The sequence below is a fragment of the Onychostoma macrolepis genome, chromosome 14 (assembly GCF_012432095.1).
Source record: "Onychostoma macrolepis isolate SWU-2019 chromosome 14, ASM1243209v1, whole genome shotgun sequence".
NCBI lineage: Eukaryota > Metazoa > Chordata > Actinopteri > Cypriniformes > Cyprinidae > Onychostoma > Onychostoma macrolepis.
Window position 1 is genome coordinate 5,615,737 of NC_081168.1, and position 22,614 is coordinate 5,638,350.

General features: G+C 37.5%; 1 protein-coding gene across 12 annotated transcripts in view; it reads right to left on the reverse strand.

The window, feature by feature from the left end:
* The window catches only part of pcdh11 (protocadherin 11), a 203,751-nt gene that overhangs the window by 103,946 nt on the left and 77,191 nt on the right, over window positions 1-22,614 (reverse strand). For all 12 annotated transcript variants that reach the window (XR_009274189.1, XM_058798150.1, XM_058798152.1 and 9 more), the window contains one exon: window positions 3,905-3,964. Coding sequence is in view for 11 of the 12 variants with exons in the window: in XM_058798150.1 (XP_058654133.1) it covers window positions 3,905-3,964 (60 nt within the window). In the remaining variant the exon portion in view is untranslated. The remainder of the gene's footprint in view (window positions 1-3,904; window positions 3,965-22,614) is intronic.

The following is a 22,614-nucleotide window of genomic DNA, read 5'->3' on the forward strand; positions in this document are numbered from 1 at the left end:
TGTCAAATGCCTAGAAATTTCAATAGTAAATTTAATTAAACAATTATTGCAAAAGCTGTGTTTACAGCTGACTTTCTCTGTGTTTTTAGAAGAGGCATGAATGAAATGCAATAATTAGCCCTAATTATATGCAAACAAACAAAAACTGTGGCAACAAACACTACTGTTCAAAAGTTCTGTAAGATTTTTTTTTTCTTGCTGTGATATAGAAGCTGAATTTTCAGCAGCATTACTCCAGTCTTCAGTGCCATATGGCCCTTCAGAAATCATTCAAATATGCTGAATTGCTGCTCAAGAAACATTTCTTATTACTGTTTCTAAAAACAATATTGCTACTTAATATTTCGGTGAAAACTGTGATACTTTTTCTTGACGTTTTGATGAATGGAAAGAACAGAAGAACAACATTTATTTGAAGTAATGTTAATGTTTTGTAACAAATTTAGTGCATCTTTGCTAAATATAAATATTAAATTCTTAAAAATGATGTCAAACTTTTGAAAGATAGAGTGTTGAGCAATTCGTTCGGCAATCAGACTACACTGGTTGCACTGTACATGTTTTATTCACTAAAATCAAAACAAAAGTGCGAGAACTGTTAACAGAACCAAACGTCATTTAGTTCTGGCATTTTCTATACAGGTGGAAAAGAAGTCTGAATAAAAACCTGTTCTCGGTTCCCGACCCTACTGATGAATCAAAACAGCTATAAATATCCCCAACACAGATGCACGCACACGCAACCTGCTGCACGGCAGACTTGAGAGTGGGGCGGCTGGTGTACCTTTTCTCTGTTTGACATGAACATGCTGTGCTTGCTAGTGACAGGCTCAGTGTAGCCCTGCACCCAGAGGTCACAACTGACCTTTCCGATTGTGAGTTTTTCCAGCTCTACTACATGTTTGTCTAAAGATGTCCGCCAAAGCATCCTCAGGCACCACGCTGAGATGGCGGTATGGGTTTGGGCATTTTGCTGCTTGTCTTCCAGCATCACGCCTACTCCCTCCTGAATGGCGCATGTACGCGAGCGGAGCCCCCAACGCAGAGCACGCCGTCTTGAGTTTTGCATGCTATGCGGCTTAATTGCTGCATGACTAGCCTGTTGTTGCATGGCTGGAGGGATTTCCATTTATTATCTAGTATGAATCATTTTTAAGATGTGCTTATTCACCACCGGTTCTCCCAAGTTCAAAACACCATTCGGAGTAGGATGTGGAGGAGTGTGCGATCACGAGGGCCAATTTCGGAGCGGTGGGGGAACGTTACATCATGGAGAGAGATGAATTGGTGGGGGGTGGGGGGGTTACGGCAGTCGCACCGTGCCTGGATCGGGCGGCTCGTGCCAGGGTTTCGCACGCATCACGCTCAGGGAGGGAAGGGTCAAATTCTGCACTCCATCTGCCATCTGCTTTTCCGGCTCAACGGGGAGGTTCAGCAACTAAGCGCCTGCTAGGGTTAACTCGAAGCCTTGATGAATGGCGTTTAAATACCTGCAGAATATCAGCCGGGTCATCCGTCGGATCGGCAGAACAGACGTGCCTGCTGTAATGTCAGACAAATGATCACTTTCCCTCAAGTCGGGGCCACTTGATCAACGTTAAGCGTGGAGATGTGCCATCCTTCACGTTCGGATAGGAGGTCTGAAATTGGGACTCTCTCCACTTTCACTACTGACCTATTGTGAATCGCAGCGGCAGGAATGAATTACCGCTGAGAGGACAAACGCATAATGTAAGATATTATTGGGGAATTTAACAATGCTCAGGCCTCAGGGACTCTCACAATGTAATGTATGGCCTTTGGAGTACAATTGCTATGGAAACTAGAAGCCCTGGGTGACCAAGTTGCCCACCCACACGGACAGCCGTTAATCATCTTCACTCCAATCCTGGCACAGCAGAATTTGGCCAATGTGTCAAGCAGCAATTATGTATACTTAGTGTTCTCTCCACCCCCCTCGGCTTCACTCTCTCATTCTCCCGCCATCCTTCTCTTCCCCTCTCCTTTCCATATAATCACGGAGCTTTTAAAAGCTCTCTGTTCATTAGCTCCCTTTCATTGTGAATGCATACAATACCAGCAAAGAAAACAGGACCGGTCTTAGTGCCACACAGTACGACATTCCTATTATAGAAATCATATCTAACCGTTTAGCCATTATACTTTCATTCGGTGCTGAGTGACATGCCAAATTACTCCACTGCTCCATTGCTTTCTTTGCATATTGGTTTGTGCAGATCACAGGCGTTAATGGGAAGCGACGAGACAGAGATTATGTTCTGCTGGTCGCAGGGAAACGTTAACGCCATCACAAATCGGTGGCATCCCTTCATTACCTCCATCCAGATCAGCTGTTTCGAGGCGAGCTGACAGCAACACAGAAATTGCAATGCTCTCCATATTTCAAGGACAAAACGCTGCAGCCTGGGTGTCGAGCAGGTGAGTTCGAGCGCATCAGCACTGTATAGAACGTGTTATTAGAGGTGATCTCGACAGGGGTGAAGCGCGCAAGCTCGTGTGAAGGACGGGTCAGCAATTAGAGCCCCGTTGTGTGCCGAGAGGTTCAGGACAAAGCTGATTGCCTTTTTCATACGTCTCGCGATGAGCACCTGGGTGATTTGTATAAATATTTTGCCGCTTTCTCTTGCAGCTTCGAGTCGCTTTTGATGGCTGTCGGTATATTAGAGGGTTGCCGGATCAGACTGCTCGCTGACGGGCTGTCGGACTTTCACTGACTTTTCTGCGAGGTCTTTACTCTTGACCCACCCAGTCAACCAGAAAAGGACATGAGCACTTTGGCACATTTGGGCTTAGTGGACTGACAATGGTGCGAGGTTTGGCAATATAACACATTACTGCGTTTCTCACATTGGCTGCGTGAAAAAGCCCATGCTAACCTGCTGAAAAGCCGAGGCAGCCAGCTTTCAAGTAGGAAATGCACTTTCTTTTTGTTCATCTACACAAAGAATTCGACTGATTCTTGTCACTGTTTTGGTAAATCTCAAGCCCAAAAAGCATGAAATCACAGATAATTCGACATCTTGTTGCAATACTACGGTTTAATTCAGGGCCTTGTTTCCAACCTGAGATAAGACACAATAAAAAGGAAATATGTGCTGTCATGCCTCCTTGCTCTGGTACATGGCGGCGTGGAGAAATAGACATGTACTTCTATTTCAACGTATTCATACAAAATACATTTTGAAATATTCACAGAATAAAATGATCTCCCAGATAAAAATGTACATGATGCATGAGCACTAATCATATATATATATATATATATATATATATATATATATATATTTTTTTACAGCAGCAGTTCTCAACTGGCTTTGCTTCAGGACACAGATCAAGAGGCAACCCAACACAATAGCAAAATTGTTTTTCACACAAAAGTAAAAAAAAAAAAAAAAAAAGCATAAAATCCATTGAAAATCAAAAAAAAAAAAAAAAAATTAAAATAATAATAATAATAATTTTTTACCTTGTGTAGTTTTGTGGACAAGGGCATGTAAGGCAATGTGTCCAGATTGCTATTTGCTTATTTGACAGGATAGTTTACATCTATGCGTTTGGTAGACACTTTTTTAAGGTACACATTCAATCAGTTCATGAATACCCTGGGAATCGAACCCATTACCTTGGCACTGTTTGCATTAGAGAAATGTTTGTGCCAGAGAAATTAGCAACAGAAAAGCACAGCCTGTGACGTCAACAACAAAAGACACATTTTCACATTGTTCTTCCCTTCTGTTTGCGTATTAGAAAAGACAAATGGGGTTGTGATCTACCAGTTTAGAAGCACTGATTCACAGAGATGCAACAAACTGTAACGGCTTTATCACACAGAGAAAATACAATGCCTCTAACAGGCAGAACCATTAGTAAGACAGTGACTTACCTTGTGGGGACACGTGGCTGGGACAACAGGGAATGTTTTATCTGGAGTCTGGCTGTGGTTCTAGAAGAAAAACAAATCACTTTGTATTAGTTATTTTAGTTGGAATAAAACTGTTGCATTCGAGCGCGGTTCCTATAAATTGCATGTTTCATAATAAGGGAGAACAAAGTGACCTATTATGTACACTTATTCTGAAGAAATGGAAAAGCCAATTGAGTGAATAAAGGTTAAGGTCATCAATCTGTGCTGGTAGAATATACCGCCAACAGATGGTTACAGCAAAACTTCTCCATACAAGCCTATTTCTGCGTCCACTGCTGAAAACACGAGCGTAACACATAGCACAGGCTTCATAACATATGCAAAGGTTCTCAAACAGGATTTCATTAACCAATTAGCATATTGTAAATATGGTGCTACATCAGACTGATACATGAAAACCAACACTAAAAAGGTTGCACGTAGGTAAGTCAACAAGGCAACAACAGATGGTCCTGCTGTTTGCGATTATGCATGATGCAGGGCCTCTGCACACTGACAAAGGCAGCACAGGGGGAAATGACCATCTTGAAGTGACCTCGCATACATATGAGGGAAAAAAGACTGCACAGCAGGGGACAAACTTCTCTCCCTAATATTTGTGGGACGCACAGTTGATTCCAAGCAGGTGCTGCCAGTCATTCTCTTACATCAAGTTATCTTCTTTTTGTAGGACTAATGCTCTCTGACACTATTAATGGCTTCCTTATGGTATCACCAAGAGAGATGAAACATTGAGCGGTCCAGACTTCAACATCTATATTTCATCAGCACTTAGAGGAGTCAGCATCGGCTGTGTGGTAACCTCACTTCACACCCTCTGTCGGGTAAAAGACAAACACTGCATGGTCAGCCCTAGGCATCTGAGATAATAGAAAAGGAGTTTTGTGCCACTCCTGAAAGGATGAAACTCTACAGAGACATAGGTTACAAGATTTTACATTTTTGTGCGCAATTGGCCAATTACAGAATCATTCTTTTCCTTTTCAACCCGATTCTTACACTCCTGGAGACAGTTTTTCCTTTAATGAGCTAGTTTTAAACAATACATTATATTGTAACCTGAGCAGAGCTGGCTCAGGTACTCAAGTAGGAGACTAATAAAGCACACGTTCTCCTGGTTGCAAGGGCAGCTCAGAGGACACGACATGTTTATTCAGGAGAGTCGCTGTCAGCATCGCTCACATTGACCTGTGTCTGCTCTACTTTGGTCAATCAAAACATCTATTAAGCTCTCTGTTAAGAACAGTGCAATTTGAACTCAATCGCTCCACATGGTACAAGAGCAACAGTGCTATTCTGACTCACAGCACGATTGTGAGTGTGATATCTCATTCAACACTTCAATATACAATAAGCTAATATTGAGAAACTTACATTTTAGACACAATTCTGCCAGTTACTTCTTCTGTTTTTTTGTGCCACCTGTGAAGCAGAACTGTCACGTCTTTAAGCAACACACAACAGTGTTGTTTACTAATTCCTGAATGAATAACTGAACCAAATTGGTTGAGTGAATGATTCAAAGACTCACTTCCAAATCAATGTAGTTAAATGAATCAGATGTATGAGCGATTCAATGGCTCACTCCTGAATGAATCCGTGTAGCTGAATGAATTAGCTGAGTGAACAATTCAATGACTCACTTCTATATGAATCAGTTTAGTTAAAAGAATGGGTTGAATAAATGATTCAATGGCTTACTTCTAAATTAATCATGCTAAATTTGGATCGGCATACTAGCATAGTACTCTAGCTATTTTTGTCATATAACAATATGGTAAAAATAGTAAGAGTAGTATACTAGTTCTGAATTCAGCATCAGAGTAGTTGAACAAATGAGCTAAGTAAATTATTCAATAACTTGCTCCTAAATAAATCAATGTAGTTGAACAAGTCGGTTGAGTGAATGCTTCAATGACTTATTCGTAAAGATCGCCAGTTTTTTTTTTTTTTTTTTGTACAATAATTATACAGGGTAGTTGAAAAAAAATGGCTGAATAAATGCAAAAACAAAACAATCAATGCAGTTAAATGAATCAGATGAGTTAATCATTCAATAACTCACTTGTAAAGACTTGTCTTATTCATAAATTAATGGTTGAATGATTCAATGACTCACTCATAAAGCTCACTTTTTACCACCTACTGGTAATATAACCAGCATAAAATATTAATGAAAAATAGTCACCACAGACTCACAGTTTGAACAGACAAACAAAGTGATAGAAACAGTGAGAAAAACCTCGTATGAGAACTGCAAAAAATAAATAAAAAATAATAATAAATAAAAATTAAATTAAAGTTACTGTATATATGGGTTCCGGGCCTTTCTGTGTGTTGCTTGTTTTTTTATGGAACTATTTTCATAGAAGGAGGAAAAAAAAAAAGAAATAACCATTTCGTCTGAAACGGAAGTTATTTCTATAACTTTTGCATAAAAAGCAGCATTAAATCATGCTGTATATAAAACTGAATATCAATTACTCTCTGGCTTCATGCCAACGGCTAAATCACAGTCGTGCTGATATCCAGAACAACACCTCTTGCTGGTGTGATATTGTTTAAATAAACTGGGCAACAGTTATGAAACAAAAACATATTGAAGGAGAGAAATCTCTTTGGAAAAACTGCATTTGTGTTAATGCTTTATTTCCTGTTTAATGTTTTGCTCAGCCACGGTTAATTATTTAATATGACAGGTATGCTGCGCGGAGTGTATTAACTTGTCCTGCATGTTTAAATAATATATGATCCCATTAAAATCTGACATAGACGACAGACACACACGCCACTGGGGCTTTATTCATTTGCAGGTACACAGGCACCATTATAAGGCGGTGTTGACCCAGTGTGTTCAATTGAATGGCCTTTCTGTAATGTGTGGCAAAATTATACGTTGCACTGAAAGCCTAGGCTATGCAAATGCTACATAACTGCACTGGTAAAAGCGAATGACTTCAATGCTCTGCTGTTATTTTGGAGAGTGGATAAGTCTATAAAATAAGTGCGGATGGAGGGAATGGCTTTCAAATAGTCGCTTTTTTACAAAAACAAAAAAAAAAAACTCTTCAATGGTATCTTCCATCCTTCTCTGCTCCTTCCATAATTCATGCAGCGACAGTAAACTTGTGAAAGCAAAATGTGATTTTGTCAAGGTTGTGAAGTGCAGTCAAATAAACATGATGGAAAATGCCAGATAGAAGGCAAATTTATTATCTCTTCTCATTACGTGTTACATCTCTGCTTCACAGTACAGAGACAAATTAGTTTTTATCAAGATGCCAAATTGCTAATATTAAACCTCTATGCTGTTCCTCCCCAAAACAAGCCATGGAAGTGATTTCTACACTTCACTCTGCTGAATGTTTTCCCCTCCAAATGGTAGTGGAGAGAGAAAGAGAGCAAGCGGTAGGCTGCAAAGAGCCGTAATCTCCTTGCCAGCAGTGTTGAGGCTGACTGACGCTCAATGTGCCATCGCTATAAAGGGGTGCTCTTTGAAATGACAGCCTCCCACAAGTGCATCAAGACACCACGGTTTCTTGCTCCTGGTGTGCTCATTTGCTAAGCAGTGTGAAGCCCCTTCTTTTAGACCAGTCTTGAGAGCTGGAAGAGGTCTCAATTAGACCTCTGTAATGACTTAGAGGCGCAGGTATGTCTGATTCTGGCATTATAGCCGCATCGGTCTGTGCAAATTAAGAAGAAAAAAGCGCAGCCACTCGTGTACCATTAATACAGATAATAATTGATTCCAACTTTTAATATGCCTTGCTGTACCAGTGAACATGCTGTTTTGATGGAAATTAAATATGCCACTATTCAAAAGTTTGGGGTCGTTATGATTTTATTATTATTATTATTTTTTTTTTTTTACTTTTGTTCAGCAAGAACACATTAAATCGATCAAGAGATACACAATAAAGACAATCATAATGTTACAAAATATTTATTTTTCAAATAAATGATGTTCTTATGAACTTTCTATTAATCAAAGAATCTTAGAAAAAAGTATCAATGTATTATTTAAAACAATGTAAAAGTAAAATGTATTCTATCAGCATTAGTAAAAATAATAAATGTGTTTTTTTTTTATTAGAATTAGTATTAGAATGATTTCTGAAGCATCATGTGACACTAAAGACTGGTGAAAATTGCTGAAAATGCTGAAAATTCAGCTTTGCCATTACAATAATAACTTACATTGTAAAGTATATTCAAATAGGAATCAGTTATTTGTATATACGTAAGTACTAAGTATGACAATATTCACTGTATTTTTAATCGAATAAATGTAACCATGGTGAGCATTAATTATTCTTTCAAAAATGAATGAAAGAATGAATAAATGAAAACAGTGGTATTTGTTGCCACAGATTTTGCCAATTATTGTCACCTCTAAACTGTGAAAGCCAATAAATGTTGAGATTATTGTATCGTTTGACAATGCTTTTTTTTTTTGGCCAAATACTTATTCCTTAGAAGTACAGTGGGGGAAAAAAATGAATGGTTTACATATATGGTAACCAGCCATTCTAGTGGGTTTGAGTACAAGTGCAGACCTTTGTAAATTTGTATATAAGTGCAGATCTTTGTAAATTTACATTTATTCCCATAATGTATTATGATGGTGGTGTGAAAATCTGTTACCATCATATTTTTCCCCTTGCAAAGTAATTAAATATTTTAAATATGTTTAAATAGCATTTTTCTTAGGTTTTGCTGAATTTGTTATTAGAAATTATCTTAAAATGTTAACATTTATACCATGATATCTGTTGAAATATCTACATTAAATTAAAACTACACTACTTTCTGAGAAGCAACATGTAGTTTCGCAACCCTGAATTTAATCTCTAAACTGTTACCTTTAAACATTTCAAATATATATATACAGTGAGGCAAAAAAAGTATTTAGTCAGCCACCAATTGTGCAAGTTCTCCCACTTAAAAAGATGAGAGAGGCCTGTAATTTTCATCATAGGTATACCTCAACTATGAGAGACAAAATGAGGAAAAAAAAATCCAGAAAATCACATTGTAGGATTTTTAAAAAATTTATTTGCAAATTATGGTGGAAAATAAGTATTTGGTCAATAACAAAATTTGGGTAACACTTTATAATAACTGCACGCTATGATTCATTAGGTAAGCATTAGTAAATAGTCAATTCATCCTTTATAAAGCATTGTTCCAACATTAATAGTCATTAGTAAGCAGTTTGTAAATACAGCTATAAATGCCTTGTTCTTGATTTATAAGCATATCTATTACAAAGGAGATTTAAAGGCTCAGTTATCTTCCTAACAGAAAAAAATAAACAAACACAACACAGAGGGATACAGAACTCAAAAATATTTATTTCAAGATGAAAAAAAAAAGTGAAACTGTCCAACTGTACACTTTAATTTTTTCTTTTTAGTTGTACAGTTGTACAGTTTCATTTTTTGCATCTTGAAAAAATATTTCTGTGTTCTGTATCCCTCGGTGTTGTGTTGGTTTAACTTGTCTGTTTGGGAGATAAATGAGCCTTTAAATCTCCTTTGTAAATGCTTTAAAGTCCTCACTTTAGTCCTCATCTGGATTTGCTCACACAAATAGATGGCTGGCAACTACTAAATGCTTTATAACTACCTGACTTAATCGTGAATTACAGCAGGAATATGTGTTAATAAAGCATTTATTAACACACTGAGCAACTATTATCGTGTCTAAATAATAAGATTTATAAATGTACATTTAAATAGTTTATTAATCATTTACTTACACTTTCTAAATGATCTTATGAACCACTGACAACTCCTAAATAACTGGTTTGTAAATAATGTAATAATTTAGAAATGATAAATTGATCATTAATAAAGTATGAAAATACAATTATTAAACATTATAGATATGCTCAAGAACAAAACATTTATAGCTGTGTTTATAAACTGCTTACTAATGCCTATTAATGTTGTAACAATGCTTTATAAATAATGAATTGACTATTTACTAATGATTAACTAATGATTTATAGTGTGCAGTTATTATAAAGTGTTACCAAAATTTCATCTCAATACTTTGTTATATACCCTTTGTTGGCAATGAGGTCAAACGTTTTCTGTAAGTCTTCACACACTGTTGCTGGTATTTTGGCCCATTCCTCCATGCAGGTCTCCTCTAGAGCAGTAATGTTTTGGGGCTGTCGCTGGGCAACACGGACTTTCAACTCCTCCAAAGATTTTCGATGGGGTTGAGATCTGGAGACTGGCTAGGCCACTCCAGGACCTTGAAATGCTTCTTCAAGCCACTCCTTCATTGCCGGGCGGTGTGTTTGGGATCATTGTCATGCTGAAAGACCCAGCCACGTTTCATCTTCAATGCCCTTGCTGATGGAAGGAGGTTTTCACTCAAAATCTCACGATACATGGCCCCATTCATTCTTTCGTTTACGGATCAGTCGTCCTGGTCCCTTTGCAGAAAAACAGCCCCAAAGCATGATGTTTCCACCCCATGCTTCACAGTAGGTATGGTGTTCTTTGGATGCAACTCAGCATTCTTTCTCCTCCAAACACGACAAGTTGAGTTTTACCAAAAGTTCTATTTTGGTTTCATCTGACCATATGACATTCTCCCAATCCTCTTCTGGATCATCCAAATGCTCTCTAGCAAACTTCAGGCGGGCGGACATGTACTGGCTTAAGCAGGGGACACGTCTGGCACTGCAGGATTTGAGGCCTTTGTTACTTTGGTCCCAGCTCTCTGCAGGTCATTCACTAGGTCCCCGTGTGGTTCTGGGATTTTTGCTCACAGTTCTTGTGATCATTTTGACCCCACGGGTGAGATCTTGCGTGGAGCCCCAGATCGAGGAGATTATCAGTGGTCTTGTATGTCTTCCATTTTCTAATAATTGCTCCCACAGTTGATTTCTTCACACCAAGCTGCTTACCTATTGCAGATTCAGTCTTCCCAGCCTGGTGCAGGTCTACAATTTTGTTTCTGGTGTTCTTTGACAGCTCTTTGGTCTTGGCCATGGTGGAGTTTGGAGTTGGACTGTTTGAGGTTGTGGACAGGTGTCTTTTATACTGATAACGAGTTCAAACAGATGTCATTAATACAGGTAACGAGTGGAGGACAGAGGAGCCTCTTAAAGAAGAAGTTACAGGTCTGTGAGAGCCAGAAATCTTGCTTGTTTGTAGGTGACCAAATACTTATTTTACCGAGGAATTTACCAATTAATTCTTTAAAAATCCTACAATGTGATTTTCTGGATTTTTTTTTCTCATTTTGTCTCTCATAGTTCAGGTATACCTATGATGAAAATTACTGGCCTCTCTCATATTTTTAAGTGGAAGAACTTGCACAATTGGTGGCTGACTAAATACTTTTTTGCCCCACTGTATATACTGTATATACAACATATTCCATTAAAATGGATTCATTTAGCTTTAGACGGCACAATGCAGTTTATTAAAATGTAAACAAATTAGTTGCATGATAAAATGTTAAAAAATCTTATATAAAATACTATTAAAATCAGCTGGTAAAGGCATTTGTTTTATAAAATGACCCAGGTATGCACGACTGTGCTTCTCTTCATAATAACGATAAAACCTGTTTCGCTCAAAAGTGCTGTGGGCCACATAATAGCCAAACTCTAATTTGGAATGATATATTTTTTTATTTACGGTTGCCAACAAAGATAAAGCAAATTTTGTCACATACACAGAGCTAGGTGAGGACACACGGCCGCGCAAATGCTCCTCTCACACAGACACTACTGTATCCCTAGGCCATAATGAGCCTGCTATGTGTTTTAAAAGGATTAGCTGCATTAAAAATCACATTTCATTCTCAAGCTGAGCAAAACAAAGCAGTTCGTAGCAAACATGTTCATTTATTACTGCTTTGCAGGGGTTTAAATACAAAGCATGAATATTTCATCATAGCTAATCTGATCTGGTCGTGCATGTGCATGCATTTATTATGAAACTTAAAGAAAATGACACAAATACAATGGACACTAGAAGTTTGAAATGATTAAGATTTTCCGATGCTGTTGAAGAAGTCTCTTATGCTTACCAAGCCTGCATTTATTTGATAAGTACAGTAAAACAGTAATATTGTGAAATATCATTACAATTCAAATAAGTATTTTCTATATGAATATATTCAGCATCATTATTCCTATACTATAATAATATCAATAATACTACTAAATTAATAATAATCATACACATCAGTAAATGCATTTAGAATGTAACAAAATGTTTCAAATAAATGAAGCTCCTTTGCATTTTCTATTCTTCAAAGAATTCTATAAGACAAAAAGTAATTAATTTTAGAAAAAAAGTTGTTTTTAAAAAAAGATAATAAGAACCATTATTAATAACTGAGTACCGATTATAATTGAGGAGCAAATCAGCATATTAGAATGATTTCTGAAGGATCATGTAACACTGAAGACTGGAGTAACGATGCTGAAAATTCAACTTTGCATCACAGGAATAAATTACATTGTAAAATATATTCAACCAGAAAACAGCAATGTTCGATTGTAATCATTTTTCCACAATTTTACTGTTTTTACTCTAATTTTAATCAAAGATTTAGTGCGCATAAGAGACCTCAAAAACAAAAATCTTAATGATTCTAAATTTTGACCGGTAGCGTATGTGCAAAGTCACAAAAAAATGAGCCAATCAATTGTTCCTAATGTAGAAGTGCCTTCTGTTTGATATTAATGGCGCTGGCAACACAGTTCCTGAGCGAACCCGCAAATAATTCTGTTACTCTCTCTCTCTCAGCCAGCCCTCATGAGATAAAAAGCCTCAGGCTGAGAATTGGCAGGAGCGAACGCCGAAGTACTTTTCACCTTAAAAGCAATCTTAAAGAGAGGGTCTGACGTCGTCACATTAACTTGTCTTCTCCGATACGCACCAGGTGGAGAAGACTCACCGCGATCTCAGACGACTCCCATTTAAACTCACAAACAAGAGCACTATTCACCCAAGGCAAAATAAGGAGCAGGGCTTTTCTGGCAGCCTGGCACAGTGAGGATGCTCTGGCCCAGTAACATTCTCCTCACACACTGGGAGACTTTGTACTTGTTACTTCCTGGCTGACACTCAAGAGTACTGAGCGTTAAATAAGTTGCACACCCCTCGCATGCTCTTGATTTTGTTGTCTCCGTTTATGACACTTTCTGTTGTTGCTGTTGTAATATGAAAAAGCGAACCAAAAAAAGACGGAGAAATAAGAGGAAGCAACAACAACACCCACATTTTTCTCTGTGGGATTAAAACAAGGTCTGTATTTCAAGGATTATCAGATGCTTTCGATCACATGACTTCCATGGTTTTGATCTTGCGACACACAAAAAAACAACAACAACAACAAAAACATCTTAGCAGCATTGGCACCACAGAAAATGACAATGTGATAACAGTCATGTAAAATAAAGAACCTAACAGGCCTAGTTTACAATGAAACAGTCACAAGTGTGGTTGTCTTCCTTAATGCTGTAATACTTATGCATGCAGCATGTCTGCCTTTGGAGTGGGTTGGGCAACTTATTCTGTTTTCCTGGATTTTTCTTCCTGTTTCCATTTTCGACATCCCCTATTTCTGAAAGAGTAATGGTACAGGGTTTCCAGTGTGAAGCGGGTGCTCCACACACAACAGTAGATCTGCTTTAAAGTCCCCCGGCACTGCTATCAAAGTGCTTCTTCACAGTTGATCATTAGCAATTTAAAAGCCTTAGGCAACTCAGAGCCCTCAAACTGAGCAGTATAATTTAGCGGCTGCCTTGGCCATACAATCAAAGGCCCGTACTGTACATTTATCATATTCGGGACCTCCACCCCCCAAAAGAAATAAGGGGAATTTGGCTTTGTGACTGATATGGGGCCTGAATTCAATAACTGCGAGCCAGAGTGTCGTACATTTTTGCCGACATAGAGGAAAGAAATGCATTTTATTGTTCTCCAGGATCATTTTCGAGTAAGTCCTCTCCTAGATAAAATCAACTACGACTCGAAACAATTATTTTGATGCGGCTTCGAGCGATGGAAGCTTTCAATTTGAGTGGTCCACCTAAAATCATGATAAGGCACGGTTTCGGGCACAAACCATCAAGGAGAGGCCGAATATCATTTTAATGGCAAAAAAAAACCCTACTAGGCAGTCAAAGTACGCACCTGCCACATACTGAAGTAAGTCCTGTCGTTCATATCTAGTCAAAATTCATAGATTCAGATAGTGAAACAACAACAAAAAAAAAGAGTCATTTCTGTTGTTTTTGGCCTATATTTGGACTATCGTAATTTGTGCACACTGGAACATACCAACTAGAACATAACATCATAACAGCCACATAGTTTAACTACATTTGCATCGCCTGAAGGAAACATAATGTGCCTGTGAGGGAGCCAAAACAACAGTATTAAAGTTTTAGGTAAATTTTGGTTCTTTGTAAATGAAATGCTGAATGTTTGCCAGTGGCATCGGGATTTGCCTTATTTTAATTTTCATAAGTTAAGTGAACAACGATGAGTGTAAAAACATACCATTGCCCTTGTTTAGAACTCATAAATCAACTCTACATGAACAAAAATGGTAGGATATGCAAAGTGCATTTGTAAAAAGCCATAACCATAACAGAAATAAACATGTACAAACTTGCGTGTTTGCATATTTAAAGTTCAACCCCAACCAAAGATGTTCAAAAATGAAAACATAAATAGTTGACGACAATAGCCTCGTGGGCAGCATGTCAACATGTAGCACATTTGCGTTTCGGGCTATCTAAGTTCGAGTCCCGGTTCGCAGACTTTTCCTGATCCCGTCCACTTCACTTTCTGTCAATATTTAATTGTCCTATATCACAATAAAGGCCAACATGCCAAAAATATAAATTAAAAAAAAAAAAAAAAAAATGTGACTTGTGACTTTCAGGTGACTTTGTGTGCAGCATTTTTTAATTTTTTGGAGTGCAAAGTAACATTAAATGTGGGGGGCAACACCCATCTTCTCAAAATCCCCTAATACATTGATGATTTGACGTACATACACGCGTGAGTGAGTTGTCCAAATGACTGAATCACATTGACTGAAACACGTCTGACGATTCAGACTGTTTTCTTAACACGTTTAGCTAACTCATAGAAAATAAACATTTCCAAAGAGTGATTCATTCACAAATCAGGCATCTGTAGTTCTGATTCTGAACAGACGACAGACAATCCAGGACATACATGATGTGATTAGTGATACATTTTGGAGCAAAAATATGTTTATCAGTAAGGTACTACTGATAAACATATTTTACTGGGGCTCAGGCCACGAAAGTTAAATTGGCAAAATAAATCTGAGCCTCTGTGACATAAACACAGCACCATCACGACGCCATCACCGCTCATTACTTTGAATAAGTCACTGATAATATTTGTAGCAATAGCCAAATATTCATTGTATATTCATGTAATTATTGATTTTACTTTTATGCCAAGAATCATTAGGATATTAAGTAAAGATCATGTTCCATGAAGATATTTCGCAAATTTCCTACTGTAAATATCAAAACTTAATTTTTGATTAGTAATACACATTGCTAAGAACTTCATTTGGACAATTTTAAAGGCGATTTTCAAAATTTTCTGAATATTTTTAATTTTTATTATACCCTCAGAATCCAGATTCTCAAATAGTTGTATCTTGGTCAAATATTGTCCTAACAAACCAGACACCAATGGAAAGCTTATTTATTCAGCTTTCAGATGATGTATAAATCTCAATTTTAAAAATTTACCCTTATGACTGGTTTTGTGGCCCAGGGTCACATGTCATCTTTATGTCAAATTATGCAAGTACACTTATGAAAAGCGTATGCTTTATGATGAGTTGAATGCTGTATGTTACGCTTAATTTGTATAGAAATAGTCTAATTGTCTTATGGACTCCTAAAAACAGGCAGAAAATGTAAACTGAATAAAAGAAATGGGATGTAACTTTAACCTCTACATTATTTTATGAGTAGTGAAGTAGATTTCAGAAAACAAATAGCATCTTATTTAAAAAAAAAAAAAAAAGGTTTTCCATATCATGAATAAAAACAAAAGAGAGAATATATGGGCCACCTCCCTCAGACTCCTTAGAGACCGTGTCCCATCCAAAATAAAAGCATTATGAATGTGTGCTTCACCTAAAATCACACACGGTAGAAACAAAGGGCATCATAATTATGCACAAACATCCTGTACGGAGTCACATGCACACACAAACCCTGCAGATATTTGATTTGTGCCTGTGTGTTCAGCTTGTCTAAACTTAGTTGAGATTGCCAATTCGGTGTGGTGTGTTCTGCGAGCATTTCTTGGCATGTGCCTGGTGGTGTCTCAGACCAATTTGTCATTCCAAGCCGGCTTTGTGTGTTGCCAGCAGTGAGACCACGGCCGCGCAACTCTGATCCTGGCAGCACCGAGGGACAAGGCCAAGTGTTCCACACACTCAACTCTGGGACAAATAAAGGATTCTGCCTGCTGATCCTGGTCTCTGAGGTAGAGGAGCAGAAGAACCAGCTTTGCCTAACTTCTCCTCTGCTCCAGAAAAGAGCTCATCCAGTAGAATGTGTGTGACAAGATACAGCTCTCTCTGAATGGCGGCGGAGTCTCTGCTGTGATTTAGCGTCTCGTTTCGGAAAATGTTAACTGGTATTTGGTCGCACTGAATAATATAGCCTTTGGAGATTTGTGAAGAAAACAATAGTTTTCTTTCCCCTGCGTCTTTTACAAATATTTTGATTCTGGGATAAAATGTGCCACAGAAACATGCCGTGATTGACCCAGCTTTAGTGTTCGGCCTTAATAACTTTGACTTTAAAGCAAGTCGTGATGGATTTATGTTTTGCTTCATAAAACGCTTAATATGAGCACTTCAACACTTAGAGGCTTTTCTTTCGTTTTTGTTTTCGAGGCTAAGTGGTTTATAAGCATATTGTTTGATTGAGTCATCTGTTGTTTAAGCCACTGTCAGTGGAACAACTCGAGCCTGGCTTATAAGATTGAGACGGAAAAACACCGCGGTCGTATGTATGTCGGGTTCAAATGGACGAACAACGGCGGATTTTAAAAGAAAACTGATCCTCGATGACACTCCAAGTCTTTGTAATTTCCAATCCTCTCTCTCATTTCCATTTCTCTATCTGCTAAAAAGCGCTGTGTATCTTATAAAGATGCAACCGTATGGTCAAACGCTGGCAGGCTGACGTACCGTATCTAAATACAGCCATTCTGTGACATTTAACACCATAGTAGCCAGATTAGGGCACTGGATGTCTGAAAGATTCAATTGTGGGACAAAAGAGAAGATAAAATTCGAAGAGAAATTGGTAACCTCATATGCAAATTGCAGGCTGTTAACTGAATTACACAGCAGTCAGTCCAAATGTTGCTGCAGATGTGAAATAGTGATCTTTGTGTTGAGAAACACGAATTCCAATCATTAAGACCTCAGAATATTTTTGCATATTTCAATGCAGTGCATCTGATCATGTCTGATGCTGGATATTTTAACCTAGACATTTACAAAGGATTTATGTTTGAAATAAATGCAGATTGTTTAAACTTTCTAATCATTACAATAATGCTGGAAAACAATAACATATCATGTTTTCCACAAAAGTATTAAGCAGAACAATTGTTTTCAAAATTAATATTTGTTTTAAACACTAAATCTGCATATTAGAACGATTTCTGAAGGATCATGTGACACTGAAGAATGGAGTAGTGATGCTTTAAAATAAAGCTTTACATCATAGTAATAAATTATTTTAACCTAGACATTTGCTATAAAAGATTTATGTTTGAAATAAATTCTCTTTTGAACTTTCTATTAATTACAATAATGCTGAAAAAAAAAAAAAAAATCAGCATATTAGAATGGTTTCTGGAAGATCATGTGATATTAAAGACCGGACTAATGATGCTGAAAATTCAGCTTTGATCACAGGAATGAATTACATTTTAATATATATATATATATATATATATATATATATATATATACACATATATATATATATGTGTATATTTATGCCAATGCACTGACTACTAAAAAGGCCACTGCATTTCAATGCAATGTGTATCTGATCATTTCTAATACTAGATAGTTTAACCTAAATTTAACCTAAAGACATTTATTATGTTATAAAATATTTATTTTTCAAGTAAATTTTATTCTTTAAAACTTTCTATTCATCAAAGACTCCTAAAAACAATAATACATCATGGTTTCCAAAAAAAAAAAAAAAAAAAAAAATTAAGCAGAACAACTGTTTCCAACTTTGACATTAATAATAAATGTTTCTTGAGCAGCAAATCAGCATATTAGAATTATTTCTGAAGGATCATGTGACACTAAAGACTGGAGTAATGATGCTGAAAATTCAGCTTTGCATCACAGGAATAAATTACATTTTAAAATATATACACAAATCCCAACTATTAAAATCTTATATATAAATCTTATAGATACAGGAATTACGTGGAATAACTCAATAATTCTTGCAACTAATTATCTCCTTTCTTTCTCCTGCCATTCACTCTTTTTCATTTTCTTTCTGTGTGCACAATACTGAATCATCTAAATGGCTGTTGTGATGGCGTGGGCTCTAAGGATGGACCAAACATGTAGCACAAAGGTAAGCTGTTCAGAGAAGAACCACTGGCAGGCTGTTGTTCTCTGGATTACAGCACCCTCCAGCACTAATAAAGAGGCTGTTTGAAAAGACAATGTCACGTCGTCTCCGTTTACGGCGACGTCCTTCATGATGATTAAACCAATTCTAACAGCATGCTCCCCTTAATCCTACAGCTCCACTCAGGGCTATCAAAGCAGGTCTTGTGCTTGGTTCGTAACAGGGCTTTCAACGCTTGCACATGTCAATGCTTTCAACATACATCGCACCTACAAACAAGCGGAAGTCAGCATGCAGTAACAGGTGTGCTATTTGTATCGTCACTTGCTGAGCACTACAATTATAACCTGGTGAACTAATGGGTTTATATGAGGATAAGAGTGTGCTTTGTGGGCTTTGGTTTTCCATACAACACAAGGGATCAAATCAGGTTGCTGCGCTACCAAAGGTCACTTGTGGCCAGGGGCTTTCGTGGTCTACGTGTTAGTAGACAAACCTTTGACATGTTTGAGGGCAAACGGTTATATTGATTCATGTTAACAATTTAAAATGTCAAATACTGCTAAAGGATCAAAAAGGTTAATTGTTTAACTGCACCCCTAGCACTGCCAAAAACTTTACATGTTTATTTAGGTGCAATATCTTGGTTGAATTTTTGGGCATTTTTAACTAGATGAGGGCATATTTGATTTAATTTGTTATTTTTATGTTTTTTGTTTGTTTTTAAAATTTGATATTTGGAATCTTTTTTTAAGAAATAAATACTTATTCAGCAGAGTTGCAATAAATTGATGAAAATATGTATATCTATCTATCTATCTATCTATCTATCTATCTATCTATCTATCTATCTATCTATCTATCTATCTATCTATCAGGATTAGTAGGCCCAGTGGCTCCACCTCGGCTCCTAGCTCCCTTGCCTCCACCGTCACCTGTCGATCCACCAGCTCCGCCAGTCTCTCGTCCCTCCGGCTCCGCCTTGGTCGGGCATTGACCCGCCATCGCCTCAGGACTCCGCTCCTCCGGCTGCACCTTGTCGCTCCGTCCCACCGGCTCCGTTGGGCTCCTTCCTCCCACCAGCTCCACCTTGGTCCTCAGTCGCTCTGGCTCTGCCGCGGATCTCCGGATTTCCGCCTCGGTCGCCAGAGTACTTGGATCCACCCTGGCCCCCCGGATCTTCGGCATCCCCCTGGCTTGCTGGCTCTCCGTCTCCAGCTCGGGCTCCTCCTCCACCTGCTCCGCCGCCGTTGGTCAGCCCTCTGGAGTCGGCAGCCATTCCTCCTCCATGGCTCCTCCCTAGGTCGGCTCCACCGTGGGCCATCATCATTGCTGTGACCTGGGTCCTGCTGTGCTCCTCCTGCTCCGGGCCCCTCCTGTCTCCTCCCTCCTTAGTCACCTCCTTGGTCTCTGTCAGCCGGCCCCCTCCCAGGTGTCTGTCCTCCTCCTGAGCCTCCTCCCAAGTTCCCACCCATCCATCCCTCTGTTGTAGCTATGGTGCGAGGACGCACCTTTTGGGAGGTGGAGTAATGTCAGGATTCTGGACTGTTTGTGTCGTATTTTTTCCCCTGTTTCTGTTCCTGTCCTCGTTTAGTTTGATTATTAGTTGATTCCCCGCACCTGTCTGTCCCTCATTATCCAGTGCATTTAAGCCCCATTCTGTTCAGTCTGTGTTTGTCGGGTCTCTATCGTCTTGCTCGTGTGTCTCTGCTGTTTTCTTGTGGATTACCCCTTTGTTCTGGAATCTATCTATCTATCTATCTATCTATCTATCTATCTATCTATCTATCTATCTATCTATCTATCTATCTATCTATCTATCTATCTATCTATCTATCTATCTATCTATCTATTCAGCAAGGATGCATTTTAATAAATGCTCTTTTTATCTATTCATTAAAAGAATGCTGAAAAATAATATATACTGACTTTCCTTAAAATATTATTAGTAAATATAAGCAGCACAACTGTTTTCAACATTGATAAAAAAATAAAATAAATAAATAAAAAAAATTGAGCAAATCAGCATATTAGAATGATTTCTAAAGGATCATGTGACACTGAAGACTGGAGTAATAATGCTGAAAATTCAGCTTTGAATCACATGAGTAAATTATATTTGAAAAATACAAAACTGTTATTTTAAATTGTAAATCTATTTCACAATATTGCTGTAATTTACAGTATTTTTGATCAAATAAATGCAGCCTTGTAAGCATGAGTCTTCTTTTCAATAAATAAATAAAAATAAATAAAAATGCACATACATGCATTTTACTTTTTAGAAGCATTTATTTTTTTTTCTTATTTTCTAACCTTGACCCTTCATAGTGTCATAGTTTTGTATGAGAAAACCTGTCGTACAGAATAACGTATGAAAGTTTGAATTAGGATTTGGGTTGTTATCAAACAATGCATCTGTCGTGCCACATAAAACCGTGTATATTCATAACATAACAGCAACGGAGCAATATCACCTTATATCCTCTTCTCATTTTTCAATCTTTGTTTTTTGAGAATGAATTTAGTTTCTGATCTCTCTACAGCTAGAGTGTTCCAGAACAGCAGAATCCAGCGTATTATGCCTGATGATGAAACATCGCTCCGATAAATCCCACCTCCCAAACAGGACATGCGGCAGTAAACCCAAAAACCCCTCACCGCCGTCATGCCTGTGTTCTTCTTTTTTTTTTTTCTTGATTATTACAAAAGGAACAAAAGAGACTATGTATTAACAGCATGTTGAGATTTATTTGTCTTTGGCTGCACCACCCAGTGATAGACACAAATCCTTAATCCTCCCCCAAGATAATAACTATGTAATCCTCATTCCCAGATGGAGCTGTTTCAGAAAAGACAGTGCTAGCCAACACCGTGTCTATCCAAGATCAAGAGAGGTGAGCTCATTAAAATACAGAGCAATTAAAAAAAAAAAAAAAAAGAAGTCGGCCATTGCCAGTCGCAATGCATAAACAATATAATATTTCCCTCCATATCCGTAATTGTGGAACAGTGAAAAGCTAACCTACAGAGCACTTCAGCATCACCTCGGCCCCCTGTTCGACGACCCACACACTCTGCAAGCGTAATGAGCATGCTCCCTGTATCTCTCCATGCTGATGAAAGCTGATGTGAGAGGTGCTTGGCTTGATTCATTTGCTTGACATTATTCAACATTGTAATTAAGAGTCTTGCATCAACACTGCAGCGCACTGATTGTTTTCTGCATCTCGCCGGCTAATAAAATCTAGCTGATTGTTATGCAAATCCATTTAAATAACGAAGATAATCAAAAGACTAAGAGCGAATGCATCACAAACGCTACCAAAAGTGAGTGTCTTCTGATTCCAGGAGTCTATTAAACGCTGTCTGGGAAGTAAATAGTTTTCCCACACCACTGATGCGGTCCATCTAGAAGATCTTCACATAGCTTTTGCTCACTGTTTTTTTTTTCTCCCATTCAACAAACGCAAATTAAATTAAACAAAAGTATATTCAGCAAAGAATCCTGCAAAAAATACAAACCAAGTTGTTTTTGACTTTTCTCTATTTTATCCAATTTCTCTATGCCAACATAACTAAATTAAATTATAATACACTACCCATCAAAACAATTCAGTAACTTTTGGGATCATTTTTTTTTATTTTAATTTAATTTAATTTTTTTATTAGTTTTATTTTTATTTGTTTTATTCAACAATTTGATCAAAAGACAGTAAAAAACAGTTTCTGTTCATCAAATAATCCAGAAAAAGAAGAAAAAATGGTTTCTACCATTGGTAGAAAAATGGTTTCTAGCAGCACAACTGTTTTTAATATTGATAAGAAATGTTTCTTGAGCAGCAAATCAGCATATTAGAATGATTTCTGAAGCAAGATCATGATTCATGTGACACTAAAGCAGTGTTATTTATTCTTAAGATATATATAGTATATGTTATAAATATTTTGAGTTTATTTTTATATTGTCTGCTTTAATGCTAATTTTAGTTGAATT